Source organism: Bos grunniens, chromosome 15 (genome assembly GCF_055505025.1).
Source record: "Bos grunniens cultivar Pamir isolate PY7600 chromosome 15, Bosgru_T2T1.0, whole genome shotgun sequence".
NCBI lineage: Eukaryota > Metazoa > Chordata > Mammalia > Artiodactyla > Bovidae > Bos > Bos grunniens.
Window position 1 is genome coordinate 35,430,319 of NC_141179.1, and position 15,725 is coordinate 35,446,043.

The 15,725-nt window shown below is 51.1% G+C and overlaps 1 protein-coding gene across 1 annotated transcript in view; it reads right to left on the reverse strand.

The window, feature by feature from the left end:
* Positions 1-216: 216 nt before the first annotated feature.
* The window catches only part of OTOG (otogelin), an 87,053-nt gene continuing 71,544 nt past the window's right edge, over positions 217-15,725 (reverse strand). The window contains exons 48-56 of the mRNA XM_086339762.1: positions 13,770-13,868; positions 12,643-12,683; positions 11,129-11,204; positions 10,824-11,002; positions 9,998-10,102; positions 9,686-9,805; positions 4,496-4,541; positions 1,838-1,917; positions 217-1,714 (exon numbers count right to left, since the gene is read on the reverse strand). Of these exons, the coding sequence (XP_086195888.1) occupies positions 1,514-1,714; positions 1,838-1,917; positions 4,496-4,541; positions 9,686-9,805; positions 9,998-10,102; positions 10,824-11,002; positions 11,129-11,204; positions 12,643-12,683; positions 13,770-13,868 (947 nt within the window). The 3' untranslated portion in view covers positions 217-1,513. The remainder of the gene's footprint in view (positions 1,715-1,837; positions 1,918-4,495; positions 4,542-9,685; positions 9,806-9,997; positions 10,103-10,823; positions 11,003-11,128; positions 11,205-12,642; positions 12,684-13,769; positions 13,869-15,725) is intronic.

The following is a 15,725-nucleotide window of genomic DNA, read 5'->3' on the forward strand; positions in this document are numbered from 1 at the left end:
GAGGGGGTACCTGGGTGGGGACGGATACCCAGAAACACTGTGATTCCAGAGATGAGTGTGATCATCAGAGCGTGTGGCCACCTGTAAGTGTATAGTGAGGGTGGAGCAGGAGAAGTCAGGGTGACCTCCAGGGTCCTAAAATAGGGTCTTGTCTTCAGAGTTGAAATTCCTTCAGATTCAAACCAAACCTGACACTTTCAGAGATGCTCAGAGGCCTGATGGGTTCCTGTGGTTTATTGGATATACAAACAGAATACAGATACAGGAACGAAGAGGCTGCAGGAACAGCTGGGGACCATCCTGGCACAGGGCCCCCATCCCAAGGGCGCCAGGGCAGCCACACGTCTCCAGACATACAGGGCAGTGCTGGGGTCAGAACACCCTCACGTTCATATCCTTTGGACCCAGAAGCACAAAGTGGCACGTGGTGGGGTGTGGAGGGAGCCCCAGGCTGGCTTTAGGAAGGACGCTGTGGCTCAGAGACCAGGCTCTGACAGACGCTCAGAGACGGCTACACACGCATCAGGCCTCACTTCCCACTGACCATTGCTCTCCTACTGGACCGTCTCATGAAGCAGAGAGCTGGGCATTGGCAGAGCTAGGAACCCCGAACTTGGGCTGTTCCAGAGACCATGTACTTGGAAAAAAGTACTTGGAAAAAAGACATGGCAGAGCCAGGGTGGCCCTTGCAGCCTGAAGGTATCATTCAACACCCTAAGGCCCTTGGAGGGGTGGACTGTGCAGCCACATGGGGGTGAGTGGAGCTGGACCCACATGGAGGGTCCTCCATCACACCTCACCAGAGCCAGCCCACTGGCCAGGGAGGCTGGTTCTGAGGGGTGAGAGTGGAGGTGAGTATGGCCCTGTTCTTCTAAAGCCTTTCCTGAATTACAAGATCAATGACAGACTACCAGGGCTCCCCTCTCTGGGTTATGGCAAACTTGAAGGTCACTGAACACACAGTGAACAGTCTCTGGACCTGACCTCATAGATACTGGTGAGGGCACATGGGCTTGGGAACCCACCCTCTTTGCTTCTGGGAAGCCCTCCTGGACAGCACTGAGCACATCCGGGTGTTGCAATTAAAGCCCTCTTTCCTTTTACTGAGTTTGTGGTTCTTCTGTGGTCCAGAGGGCCAAGGAGGAGGATGGGTCATCAGATCCAGGCTCTCTGCTGGGTCTTGGGTACAGCCTTGGTCCCAGCTTCTCAGGAAAGCTGTCTCCTCCTCCACCAACACTGCAGCCAGAGTCTCCAGTGACAGAGGGCCCTTCCCAGACCTCAAGCCAGGGACAGAGTTGAGCTCCCTGAGCCCCAAGCTGTGGCACTCTCCCACATGTGGAGGAGGGAGAGGCAGGATGGGCCAGTGCGGCCGGTTCTGGTCACTCTCTGTGCTCTGCTCATTCCACCCTCAGCACATACCAGCTCTCCATACTTTTAGTGCCCCCGCCCCCGCCCACCCTACACTAGGCCAGCCAGAGCAGACAGTGGTCCGGCCAGCCCCCGCCCCCAGGCCTCAGGACCACTGGCAGGCACAGTCGGTGGGCTCCTGCAACGTGTAGGGCACCCAGGTGGCATTGGTGGCACAGAAGAGCTGCACGGAGCGCCGCTGCAGGCCCACCTCACGGCAGCACTTGCAGAAGCGGGCGTAGGTGTTGATGTTATAGTTGTAGATGCTGGCGGATGGGCACCTCCCATCACAGGACACTAGGTTCACCTGGAGATAGGCAGGCCAGTGAGGCGGCCTGTGAGGCTTCCTTCCCCCCAAAGCTCCCTCCATTCCCATATTCGGTTCGCCCCCACCCCACCCCACCCCCACCGTCTTGCCAGGGCCACGCACAGGGGTGTTGCTCCTGCATTCATTCTTGCGGATGGTCATGCGGATTGTCACCTTCTTGCAGGAGCGCCCATCCTCTTTACCTGCGGGGACAGGGTGAGTGAGGCAGCTACGGCTAAGGAGTGCTCCCGGGGCTGCAGGCTGGGCCAGACTGGGGGGGTTAGTGTCATGCTGGAGGGCCCCTCCACCAGCGTTAGTGCCCCACATTAGAGTCCCTCCCAATCAGAGGAAAAGCTCGTGACCCAGTGCCCCGGAAGGAGTTGGAGGCGGCAAGGCAGGGGAGATGGTGAGACAGAGAAGGATGCCTGAGATGGCCTGGGGGCTCTGGGCTAGGGGAGAGGAGGATCTGGGGACAAAGCAAGCTGCCCCTCTACCCAAGCCCCAATACCTGTCTCTAAGCCATTGGTGACCCTGGGTGTGTATTGTCCCCTCTCTGAGCTTTTGTTCAAGCATTCAGATTTTGCAGTTTCTGGAGTGAATGGAAGCCCCAGTCCCTAGCATAGTCAATGCTTGCACACAGCAGGATCACTCGGCTTCCATAGCTATCAAACACGACAGGCCCACCTCACGTGGGCATCGCAGAGATAGAAACTGATAAGCATGGACCATGCTTATCACGGTCCATGATAAACCCTCTTCCTGGACCATGCTTCCCACAACCAGTCACATGGCTCATGCACACCCTCACCTGCTCAAATATTCCCTCACCAAGGCCTTTCCTGATCCTCTTCTTAAACAACAGCATCCTGCTCCACCCAACCTCCTTCCCTGATCCCTCCCTTCCCTATTTCTACCCAGGGCACTGTCACCATCCTGAGAGACAGATGTGAAATGATGCTCTTGACACATAAGCATTAGGGTCTTCTTTTGCACAGGCTCCTTCCACAATTTGTTATGAGTTCTCATTCTAAGTAAATCTTCACTCTTGTAAGTTTGGGATCCTTTTCTTAATGAAGCCCACCCCCAAGTGCATAAATTTCAACCCCCATAACCCAGTTACATCCATCTTACTGTAATTTACTTGCCATTCTGTCTCTCCCACTAAGCAATATAGCTTTACCCTTGGGGCTCAGCAGGTAAAAAGAATCTGCCTAACCAGGAGACCTGGGTTCAATCCCTGGGTTGGGAAGATCCCCTGGAGAAGGGAGAGGTTACCCACTCCAGTATTCTGGCCTAGAGAATTCCATGGACTGTATAGTCGGACACGACTAAGCGACTTTCACACTTTCACTCCCCCACTAAAACGGCAACTCCACGAGACTGTGTCATTTTTGCTTTATCTACAGGGCCTAGAACAAGGCCTGGCATATTGGTGCTAAACAAATATTTGCCAGATGCATAGACTCCCTCTGTGACCCCAGTGTGCCCACAGGAAATGGGGTGGAATCCTCTCTTCTGGCCTCTGGGCTTCACCACAGTGGGTTTCTGACCACACCTGCTGGAGGTCTCCTTGCCAGAGCTAAGTGCACTTTTTCCTCCTTCTCTAGTCCCAGGAAGCAGAAGAACCAAGGACTGTCCTGGCCATGGCATCAGGGTCCTGGGCTGAGACCAGCTGAGTGACCAGTGGGAGCAAACCACTGGGCATTGGTGGGCATGTGGTGCCAGGAGAGTGGCCACTGCTGAAGCATCCCCATGCTAGCCCAGGGTGCAGCCTGCTACCCAGCATGCACTGTGGGCCTTATGGCCTTTGCCAGCGGCAGGGAGCTGGGGCACCATGCCCCCCTCCCCCACCCGCAGGGCTTGGGGCCACCTAGCATTAGGGACATTGCTGGAAATAGCAATGCAGCTACACGCCTCCGTCCCATGGGCTTCCGAGAGGAGTACCTGGGTGGCAGTGGACAATAACGCGTGGAGGAGAGGCGGGGCTAATGGGGACCACGGGAAGCAGGGTCCCCGGGAAACCTGGGGAGAGGGACACGGGTCACAGGTCACATGGAGCACCTGGGACATTCAGAGAGCATGAGTTGTGCCAGGAAACAGAGGCACAACTCTGTTGTGATCCTCAGGGGACAGAGATCAGCCAATGAGGCACTGAGCTCAGTGTCCTTGGAATATGTGAGCTGGACATAAAAGGGTCCCATATCCTACATCCCTCCATGGGAGGGTCAAGGGCCCTGGGGAATGAGAGGCATGGGGTCAAAGGTCCTCAGGCTGATGGGAGCACACACACACATGCAGCTGGGGCTGTGGGTTCCCGGGGTAGGGGTGAGGACAGATGCTCAGAGCTCTCACTCAGACCTGGTCAGGGAGCCCGTGCGCCTGAGGCCCACCCAGGAGGCACCTCCAAGACAGGGCTCCTGAGCACAGGAGAATTCACGTAGGGGCATCTGGGCTGGAAGTCATGGCATGCCCGGAGGAGGCAGAGTAGCTGGGGAGTTACTGACCTCCTGGATCCAACATCCCAATGTCCCCCATGTCCAACAAGGAGCAGAGGCCTTTTATTGGGAAAGGGATGTGAGCACGGCCCCTGCCCACCTGCAGCCCTACATCAGCTCTGTGAACACCACGGTGGAAGTGTTATCTCTTCATCTACTCCCTCAGAAAGAGCCACCACCAGAGGTGCCAGGCCAGGAACCTGGCCCTCTGAGCCCCAACATGATACCCTGTACCCCCGACCAGAGCCCCCTCCCCACCCTCAATGGCCTACATTTGCTCACTCACATGTCCTGCAGCATCCTTCCAAGGAAGGTACCACTGAGCCCCCAACCTAGAGGGAGAGGAGAAGAGGTGGGTGGCAGACTCTGTCTAGGCCAGGAGCCAAGATGTCAGCAAGAGGCACAAAGATTGCAAGAGTCTTGACTTGTTTCCTCCCATGATGCTCCAGGGCAGGAGTTCCAGGCCCAGTGGTCCAGCAGGCCCAGGCCAGAGCGGGAAGGGCCCCTGGGCTGGCCATCATTGAGAGTCACAAAGCCTAACCTGACTGGTTGGGACACTGGATCTAAGACTACCTCAGCCCCCAGTGAGGCTGGAGGCTGGGTAGAGATGGGGCAGGGTGCCAGGGCCTCCTGTCTGTGTGGCGGTAGCTCTCCTTATGTACCCTGCCCCCGGCACTGTCAGCCTGCTTAGTGTTTCCTGCACAGAGGGTCAGGGGAGGGAGAGGGAAGGGACTGACCTATGTGGAGCAGTGGTCTGGGCTCTCTCTCAGTCCTGGATAAGATACCTCTTTCCTCTGGACTCAGTTTTGCCATCTCTCCTGCTTGTGCTTCTGCTCAGTCGCTAAGTCGAATCCATGAACTGTAGCCCATATCTGTCCATGGGATTTTCCAGGCAAGAATATTGGAGTGGGGTTGCCATTTCCTACTCCAGGGGATCTTCCCAACCCAGGGATCGAACTCACATCTACTTGGCAGCAAGATTCTTTACCACTGAGCTACCAGGGAAGCCCATTCTCCCACGTCTAAAATGGGACAATGATCCCTGATAGCCCTTCTCCTCTACAGTGAAATGGATAAAAGAATGGATGTGACAGTTCTTTGTAAATAAGTATGTGTGTGTGTGTGTGTGTGTGTGTGTGTGTGTCTCAGTATATGTGTGTGATTTTTGTGATTTATGTGTGATTTTGCATATGTGTGTCGGTATGAATGAGAGAGAATGACTGGATGTGTGTAATTGTATTCTGGGTGAGACCAGAAATCGTTAAAAGCTCAGTATTAATGTCAATGTCCAGGAGTCTCTGGCAGAGGCGTGGGTCAGCGGTGGCCTGCATCAGGCTACATCAGGGGCACTGAGTGCAGCAGTGCGTGCATGGGACCTCTTGAAGGAGGTCGCCATTATTTTCATTACCTCCACTATAATTTGGCCTCAGGTCAAACAACAGGGAGGGAACACAGCCCTCCAATTTAAAATTGGATTAAAGATTTACTGAGCATGGCCCGGCCCATCAGAACAAGACCCAGTTTCCCTCTCAATCAGTCTCTCCCATCAGGAAGCTTCCATAAGACTCTTATCCTTCTCCATCAGAGGGCAGATAGAATGAAAACCACAGTCACAGAAAACTAACCAATCTGATCACATGGACCACAGCCTTGTCTAACTCAATGAAACTATGAGCCATGCCATGTAGGACCACCCAAGATGGATGGGTCATGGTGGAGACTTCTGACAAAATGTGGTTCACTGGAGAAGGGAATGGCAAACCACTTCAGTATTCTTGTCTTGAGAACCCCATGAACAGTATGAAAAAGCAAAAAGATAGGACACTGAAAGATGAACTCCCCAGGTCAGTAGGTGCCCAATATGCTACTGGAGGTCAGTGGAGAAATAACTCCAGAAAGTTATTTTGGAGCCAAAAGGAGCCAAAGCAAAAACAACACCCAGTTGTGGATGTGACTGGTGATGGAAGTAAAGTCCAATGCTGTAAAAAACAATATTGCATCTGAACCTGGAATGTTAGGTCCATGAAAAGTGAAAGAAAGTGAAGTCACTCAGTCATGTCCAACTCTTTGCGACCCCATGGACTGTAACCTATCAGGCTTCTCAGTCCATGGGATTTTCCAGGCAAGAGTACTGGAGTGGGGTGCCATTTTAGTTCCATGAATCAAGGCAAATTGGAAGTGGTCAAACAGGAGATGGCAAGAGTGAACATTGACATTTTAGGAATCAGCGAACTAAAATGGACTGGAATGGGTGAATTTAACTCAGATGACCATTATATCTACTACTGCGGGCAAGAATCCCTTAGAAGAAATGTAGCAGCCATCATAGTCAACAAAAGAGTCTGAAATGCAGTACTTGGATGCAGTCTCAAAATGACTGAATGACATTTGTTCATTTCCAAGGAAAACCATTCAATATCACAGTAATCCAAGTCTATGCCCTGACCAGTAATGGTGAAGAAACTGAAGTTGAATGGTTTCTATGAAGGCCTGGAAGACCTTCTGGAACTAACACCCAAAAAAGATGTCCTTTTCATTATAGGGGACTGGAATGCAAAAGTAGGAAGTCAAGAGATACGTGGAGTAACAGGCAAATTTGGCCTTGGAGTACCTAATGAAGCTGGGCAAAGGCTAATAGAGTTTTGCCAAGAGAACACACTGCTCATAGCAAACACCCTCTTCCAACAACACAAGAGAAGACTCTATACATGGATATCACCAGATAGTCAACACCGAAATCAGACTGATTATATTCTTTGCAGCCAAAGATGGAGAAGCTCTATACAGTCAACAAAAACAAGACTGGGAGCTGACTGTGGCTCAGACCATGAACTCCTTATTGCCAAATTCAGACTTAAATTGAAGAAAGTAGGGAAAACCACTAGACCATTCAGGTATGACCTAAATCAAATCCCTAACGATTATACAGTGAAAGTGAGAAATAGATTTAAGGGACTAGATGTGATAGACAGGGTGCCTGAAGAACTATGGACAGAGGTTTGTGACATTGTACAGGATCATAGGCAGTGATCAAGACCATCCCCAAGAAAAAGAAATGCAAAAAGGCAAAATGGCTGTCTGAGCAGTCCTTCCAAACAGCTGAGAAGAGTAGCTAAAGGCAAAGGAGAAAAGGAAAGATATACCCATCTGAATGCAGAGTTCCAAAAAATAGCAAAGAGAGATACGAAAGCCTTTCTTAGTGATTAGTGCAAAGAAATAGAGAGTCTTTCCCATTAGAATGGGAAAGACTAGAGATCTCTTCAAGAAAATTAGAGATACCAAGGGAACATTTCATGTAAAGATGGGCTCGATAAAGGACAGAAATGGTATGGACCTAACAGAAGCAGAAAATATTAAGAAGAGGTGGCAAGAATACACAGAAGAACTGTACAAAAAAGATCTGCACAACCCAGATAATCACGATGGTGTGATCACTCACCTAGAGCCAGACAACCTGGAATGCAAAGTCAACTGGGCCTTAGGAAGCATCACTATGAACAAAGCTAGTGGAGGTGATGGAATTCCAGTAGAGCTATTTCAAATCCTAAAAGATGCTGCTGCTAAAGTTCTTCACTCAATACATCAGCAAATCTGGAAAACTGAGCAGTGGCCACAGGACTGGAAAAGGTCAGTTTTTGTTCCAATCCCAAAGAAAGACAACGCCAAAGAATGCTCAAACTACCGCACAATTGCACTTGTCTCACACACGAGCAAAGTAATGCTCAAAATTCTCCAAGCCAGGCTTCAACAGTACATGAACCAAGAACTTCCAAGTGTTCAAACTGGATTTAGAAAAGGCAGAGGAACCAGAGATCAAATTGCCAACATCTGCTGGATCACCAAAAAAGCAAGAGAGTTCCAGAAAAACATCTATTTCTGCTTTATTGACTATGCCAAAGCCTTTGACTCTGTGGATCACAATAAACTGTGGAAAATTATGAGAGATGGGAATACCAGACCACCTGACCTGCCTCCTGAGAAATCTGTATTCAGGTCAGGAAGCAAAAGTTAGAACTGGACATGGAACAACAGACTGGTTCCAAATTGAGAAAGGAGTATGTCAAGGCTGTGTATTGTCACCCTGTTTATTTAACTTACATGCAGAGTACATCATGAGAAATGCTGGGCTGGATGAATCACAAGGTGGAATCAAGATTGCTGGGAGAAATATCAATAACCTCAGAAATGCAGATGACACCACCCTCATGGCAGAAAGTGAAGAACTAAAGAGCCTCTTGATGAAAGTGAAAGAGGAGAGTGAAAAAGTTGGCTTAACACTCAACATTCAGAAAACTAAGATCATGGCATCTGGTCCCATCACTTCATGGCAAATAAATGTGGAAACAGTGGAAGCAGTGACAGACTTTGTTTTCTGGGGCTCCTAAATCACTGCAGATGGTGATTGCAGTCATGAAGTTAAAAGATGCTTGGTCCTTGGAAGAAAAGCTATGACCAACCTAGACAGCATATTAAAAAGCAGAGACATTACTTTCCCAGCAAAGATCCGTCTAGTCAAAACTATGGTTTTTTCAGTAGTCATGTATAGATGTGAGAGTTGGACCATAAAGAAAGCTGAGCGCCGAAGACTTGATGCTTTTGAACTGTGGTGTTGGAGGAGACTCTTGAGAGTTCCTTGGACTGCAAGGAGATCCAACCAGTCCATCCTATAGGAAATCAGTCCTGAATATTCATTGGAAGGACTGATGTTGAAGCTGAAACTCCAATACTTTGGCCTCCTGATGCGAACAACTGACTCACTGGAAAAGACCCTGATGCTGGGAAAGACTGAAGGCAGGAGGAAAGGGGGATGACAGAGAATGAGATGGTTGGATGGCATCACTGACTCGATGGACATGAGTTTGAGTAAGCTCGGGGAGTTGGTGATGGACAGGGAAGCCTGGCGTGCTGCAGTCCATGGGGTTGCAGAGTCAGACACAACTGAGCAACTGAACTGAACTGAATGTCAGGAACTCTAATAATTCAACTATAGGCCTAAACCCTCCAGGAAATCTTTTCCTTTAGGTGTGTGCAGAATGACAGCTCTCCATGCTAGCACTGCAGGACTGAACAACACATCTGTGTGATGCATGTGTGCAAGTGTGCCTTGGTGTGTGGCATGCGCACTGGCCCGATGAGGTGTTAACGGCCCTGTGGAGTGTGTGGTGCCTGAGGGTGGCTGACTGCCCACGGTGGTGTGTATATGAGTGTGCTGAGAATGTGTGTATGTCTGTGTGCATCTGGATGCGCTCATGTGATGTGTGTGGATGCAGTATGATGGGGTCAGAGCAAAGATACATGGAGAGGTGTGGAGTTGGGGTGGAGTCAAGGTGGCTGGATACGTCCAGGTTCCAGGGAAGACCTCCTTCCACACATCTCCACACCAAAAGACACCCCTGCCCCTACCCACCACCACCACTAAGACAGCCAGTACCCCTGGCCTCCAGCCATGCTGTAGGGAGAGGTGGCTGGCACTGACCTTGGCACACTCGGTCTCGTTGAGCGGCGGGCAGCTGATGGGCGAGCGGACGAGCACGGCACCCAAGGGAGTGCTGCTGCAGTGGTGGCGGGTGCAGTCTGCGATCCAGGACGCCCCGGGCTGGGGGGACAGGGGGGGTGATGGGGGCTTGGGGACGATGGCCCAAGTGAACCAACAGGGCACAGCTCTGAGGACAGGTGCCACCCAGAACTTGGCACTGCCCAGGACCCCATGTGGACCCAGTCCTGGGAGCTGGTCCTAGGTGTTCCTGCCTGGGACCCCTTCCTAGCTGTGTAGTTAAGGGCGGCATACCAAGAACAGGGAGGTGGTGCCGTTGGGGAAGGTGAAGAGGCAGGACACGTTCCTGCAGGAGCCGCAGCAGGCTGCCAGGTCCCTCGGGTGCTCGTACTCCTGGTTCTGTAGGACGGGGCGGGACTCGATGGGCTCAGCCCCGGGGCCCACCTCCACCCTCCTGCGCTCCCACTCTCTACTTGTCCCTGAGCCCAGAAACCAGAGGAGGGGCGCTGGAGATGGCTGGGAAGGAAACCCCCAGCCTCTTTCAATGTCGAGTAGGAAGGCCGTCGTTATGTACCCTGAACCTCCCTTACAGCCCTTCCTTGACCCAGCCCCAGTGGACCAAGAGACGGCATGGCTGCTAACTAAGGGTGCCAGTATTCATTCCAGATAAACTTTCGTTTGGGTCCCAGTTCCTGGGGAAATGTTGACAAACAGCTGGACCTCCCTAAACTTCAGTTTTCTCATCTGAAAAATGGGAATAATTTCATCATCTTTTGCTCGACTAATTCTGATCCAGGCCTTACTAGAAGCCAGTTGCTGTCCTAGGTACTGGGCATAAAGAAGCACTCAACAAATGGTAGCAATACAAAGACACAAACCAAGATGACAGGGAATGTGCCAGGCACAAGTAGGTGCTTAATAAATGTGTATTTTCTCTGTCAAATGTCCACCCTCACCAGGCCTGCACTCTTGCTATTCCCCTCTGGCTTCGGCACTTTGCACAGGGGGTCTTGGAGGTCCCCCGCCATGCCCACCCTCTAGACTTGTCCAAAGAGCTTGGGCGAGCTTGAAGGGCCCCACGGACACCCAGCCCCCCGGGCCCCCAGCCCCCTCCCCCTACCGCCTCACAGTGGACGTCACACAGCACGGAGGTGGTGTTGATCTGGTAGAAGCTGGTCAGAGGGTCGAGCACGTCAGTGCAGCGGGAGGTGTGGCACACACCATCTGCTGAGAGCTCCACCACCGTCTGGCCCGGCTGCATCACCCCCAGCTCGCGACTCAGACACACGGGGGCCTTCACTGGATGGGCGAGCAGGGTGGTGACAGTCAGCAAGAGCCCAGCACCCCTACCAGCCCCACGCTGACTGGCCCAGCCCTGGACCGCCCAACCTGCTCTACCTCCCTAGCTCTCCCCTCCCCACTTACCGCACTCATATTTGGCGCAGCCACACACGTTCTCCGCACTGCGCATGAACGCCTCGTCCAGCTGGGACTTCTCCCACTGGGTGGGCAGAGGAGGTCAGCACCCCAGGGTTGGGGAGGCCTAGCCCCACCGTCGGGAGCAGCCTGCCACCTGGGGCCCTCTCTCTGTCCGTAGTTTCCTTGCAGTGGGTAGGGAGGGGGCTGGCAGGCCTGTTGGCCAGGGGGGCCCTTGGCACCCTGTGAGTTCAGTCATCCTCTTATAAGGATGCCTGGGTGCTCCTCCCTGCTGAGGAGTTGCTCCCCAATGTCCTCTTCTGGGCCATGGGCCTCTCCTGTTATCCTGAGCACCCACTGGCCATATCAGCGGGGCCCCTGCATGGCTGGTGGCCCAGAGCCCTGCTCTGCTCATACACTTTCCTTCCTCCTAACCCAGTTAAAAGGAGAAGAGGCTGGGATGGGGGAAAACATGAGAAGACATGAGGGCTGGGTGGGAGGGAGGGAATACTTATGATCCAGAAAATCATGTAAACAACATAACTTTAAACACAACTTTCCATTTCTTAAAGTATTTTCAACTTTTCTCAGTGGCCATGCAGCCTGATAGTTAAGGACATGTTTTCTGAAGTCAGATTTCCTGGGTTTCAATCCTGGCTCTGAGATTTACTAGCTACATTGCATTAACCTTAGTTTCCTTTTTTGTACCGAGATAATCACAGAGTCCACCTCGTTTGGGTTATCATGAGAATTAATACGATAATGTATATAAAGTCTAGTAAAAGCTATGGTTTTTCCAGTAGTCATGTATGGATGTGAGAGTTGGACTATAAAGAAAGCTGAGTGCCGAAGAATGGATACTCTTGAACTATGGTGTTGGAGAAGGCTCTTGAGAGTCCCTTGGACTGCAAGGAGATCCAACCAGTCTATCCTAAAGGAAGTCAGTCCTGAATATTCACTGGAAGGACTGATGCTGAAGCTGAAGCTATAATACTTTGGCCACCGTGATGCAAAGAACTGACTCACTAGAAAAGACTCTGATGCTGGGAAAGATTGAAGGTGGGAGGAGAAGGGGATGACAGAGGATGAGAGGGTTGGATGGTGTCAGTGACTCGATGGACATGAATTTGAGTAAGCTGCAGGAGTTGGTGATGGAAAGGGAAGCCTGGCGTCCTGCAGTCCATGGGGTCGCAAAGAGTCAGACATGACTGAGCGACTGAACTGAAACATCAGCTACTGTCATGAGTATCACCATCATCTCCGCCATCCCCACCATCATCCCCACCACCACCACCACCATCAATGTTTTCCTTGTAGTACTGAATCCTCACCACAACTCTGAACTATGATCAGACCCACTTTACAAGCAAGGGTACTATGCCCAGAGAGCAGAACTTGATACAAGAATGCTGACTTGCCGTTCAAGGCTCATCGACCAGATGAAAGGAGTGGAGAAGGAAAAGGGAGGAAAGAAAAGGTGGGAGGAAGACCAGGGGGAGTGGGGAGGGGCAGGGTCTTCATACCAGATGGCACCGGGGCACTGGGATGGTGTCACAGTCACATTCTGAAAAACAGGAGGGGCCAGGACCCACCTCACCAGAGATGTCCAGGCGGGAGCCCCCTGGGCCTCCCAGATTCCTCATCATAAGTGCAGTCTCCCTTCTAGCTTCCCTCCATCCCCACATGGGGGCTGCAGCTCCCCAGGTTGGGCAGGTGGGGTGTGATGGGTCCATAATTGAATGTGCAGGGAGGATAAGCGGGTGGATGGGTCAACCCCAGGTTCCCTTCCATCATCTGGGCTTCATCTCTCCCAGTGCTCTAGAACCCACTGAGCAGAGCAGAGTGGGGCCTCTCCAAGAAGGAATATGGCAGGGTGGAATTTCTGATCACTTGCATTTCCCAAAGTATATACTCAGCAAGCTGAGCTCTACCCTGAACCTTTGCCTGTGAGAAGGTCCAGTTCTAAGCTGCGAAGGAGCTGACTTTGGAGGCACCGCTGCCTGTGACATAAGGGCTCCACCAGCTCTGGCTTCAGAGGGAAGAGAAGTCAGGGTCACAGTGGCTGTGAAACATGCTTTGGAGTCACCCCCTCATGCAGCAAATAGTTTTAAGCACCTATATGCTGAGATTTTTCTGTGCTTTGGGGACAAATCTGTGGATAAGACAAACTGAAATCCCTATCTGCATGAAGTTTACATTTTAGTGAGACCTGGAAAAAGCAAGCAAAATACCCAGATGCAAAACAGAGTTTTTGAACTCTTTTGAAAACCATTTTTATGTAAAGTTTGCTGGTATTCATCACTGATCACTGCCGCTCCCCACCTGCTTCCCAAAAGGACTTCAGGTGAATTTGAACGAAATCATGATTACTATCTGATGGTTGCAATAAAGATTTTTTTTTAGGTGGAAAATTTCCTTTTTGCAACAGGGAAGTTGCTTATTTTCTTCTTTTATTCTGGGGAGACAAAAAAATGTCCAGCACTCAGGGAGCGGATGAAGCCAGGAGGAAGGCCATTTGAAGGCTTCCCTCTGGTGGCTCTGGAGGAGGAGAACCTGAGCCAGGTGGACAGTGGCGGCCCCGCTCCTGCCTCCCTCCCGGGGCCCTGGGTCTCCTCCTTTGGGGAGGGGGTGTCTCTGTGCAGGGACTTACCACAGGACTTGTAGGGGCAGCAGCGCTCTGGGCTCCACACCTCCACCAGGGCCGTGCCCATGCCACACTGCACGTGGGCGCAGCGGAAGCTCTCGCACACTGCACAGGAGGGGAGGCGGGGACGCATCAGACACAGAGGGTTTGGAGCTGCAGTCCTCAGAAACACATTGGCTAAGGAGGGGGTGCCTCCTGGCACACCCCCTCAGTGTCCTCAGGCACCTTCTGGAGTTCAGGGGAGAAGCATGGGCTCCTGAAGTCTCCCCATAGATCTATGTCAGGACACTAGCTCTGCTCCAGGAGGTATTAGCAACATGACAATGTCAGAACCTTCAACTCTTTCAGCTGGGCCTCCCTCTTGCGATTCTGTGTCACCTTGAGACTAGTGCTCTGAGGGTAGTCAAGGACCAAGGGACGCTCTCCTGATGGACAGTTCCTCTCTAAGAACACAGCTCCTCCATGCTGTGGAGACTTCCTCCTCTGGTAGCATCTCGGCCCCAGTCTGCTCTGCTTCAGCAGATGCTACACACACTCCAGGGCTCACACTTCCCCTCATCCTGCTTTTCAGCAGGTCCCCTCTTAGTTTAGGATTCCCCAGCCACTCATTGAGAGACCAAGACAAGGAGGAGGGAATCACTGGACACAACTTTCTGGTGGGGAGGGAAGGTGCCAGGGACAATGCTGAAGGTGAAAGACTGTAAAACTTATTTTATCTAATAAAAAAATATTGGCACAGATAAGAATTATTAATCAATTTTCAAAAACCTAACAGGCGAAAGGTGAGAAGGACATTTGTATAATGTCTAAGTGATAGGTTACTTTCTGTTTGAAAGAGGAAATTTGTAAATGTAAGATGGACAGGTCACCCTAATCCAGGGCCAGCAACCACAGAGTATGTACCTCCTGGTGTGACGAAGCTCAATTATAGTGTAGATTTTTAGCCTGAATCCACGAAGTCTTGGTTCTAATTTCCAGTTTATGGAAGCACAGAAGACAGAGGAGCCTGTAAACAGTCCCAAGAAGCAGCGGCGGCCAGGTAAATGCAGAAGGTGGGACTTGTGCTGGACCATAACCCAAACTCTACAGTTTAGCGTCACGTGGAAGAAAGGACGCTTACTAGATTCAAAGACACTTAAGAGACATAATGCTAATGTGTGGGTCTGGCTGGGATCCTGGATTGGACAGACCAGGCAAATCATAGATGGGGTGTGATAGGACTTGAAAATGTATTAGCAAGAAAAGTAAAGGTCATTCACTGAAAATCTGGCTTAAAAAGAGCATGTATGGTATAAACTCAATTTGGTAAAACACATTTATATTGTATAAAGGCATGGAAAATATCTGGAAGAATATGTACTAAATTGGAGGATATTGACAATAGGAAAATTGCGTTTTTGTTTTCTTGTCTTTACTTGGATTCAGTGCTTTCTATAAGACTAAGCGCTTTTGCAAGAAAAGTGTAGTGAAGACAAGGTAATATCAGTGGCCTCTCTTTATTGAGGGCGCTAGTGGTACAGAACTCCCCAGCCAGTGCAGGAGACAGAAGAGACATGGGTTCGATCCCTGGGGTCGGGAAGGTCCCCTGGAGGAGGGCATGGCAAGCTACTCCAGTATTCTTGCCTGGAGAATGGACAGAGGAGCCTGGTGGGCCATATAGTCCACAGGGTTGCAAAGAGTCAGAAATGGCTAAAGCGATAGCACGCACTGTATGCCGGGCACCATTATACCAAGGTAGTATGTACATAGCACACACTTCATGTATATTATCTCTAATCTTCACAATAGCCCCTTGAGGCACATGCTATTATCCGCATTTTACAAATGAGAAACCTTGGCTCAGAGAAGTCGTACATTGCCCCAGGCCACACGGCTAGTAAGTGATTGGCACCCAACACAGTGACTGACTCCATACCATTGTACTCACTCCACATTACTTGAGTCCTTCCTGAGAAACACGAG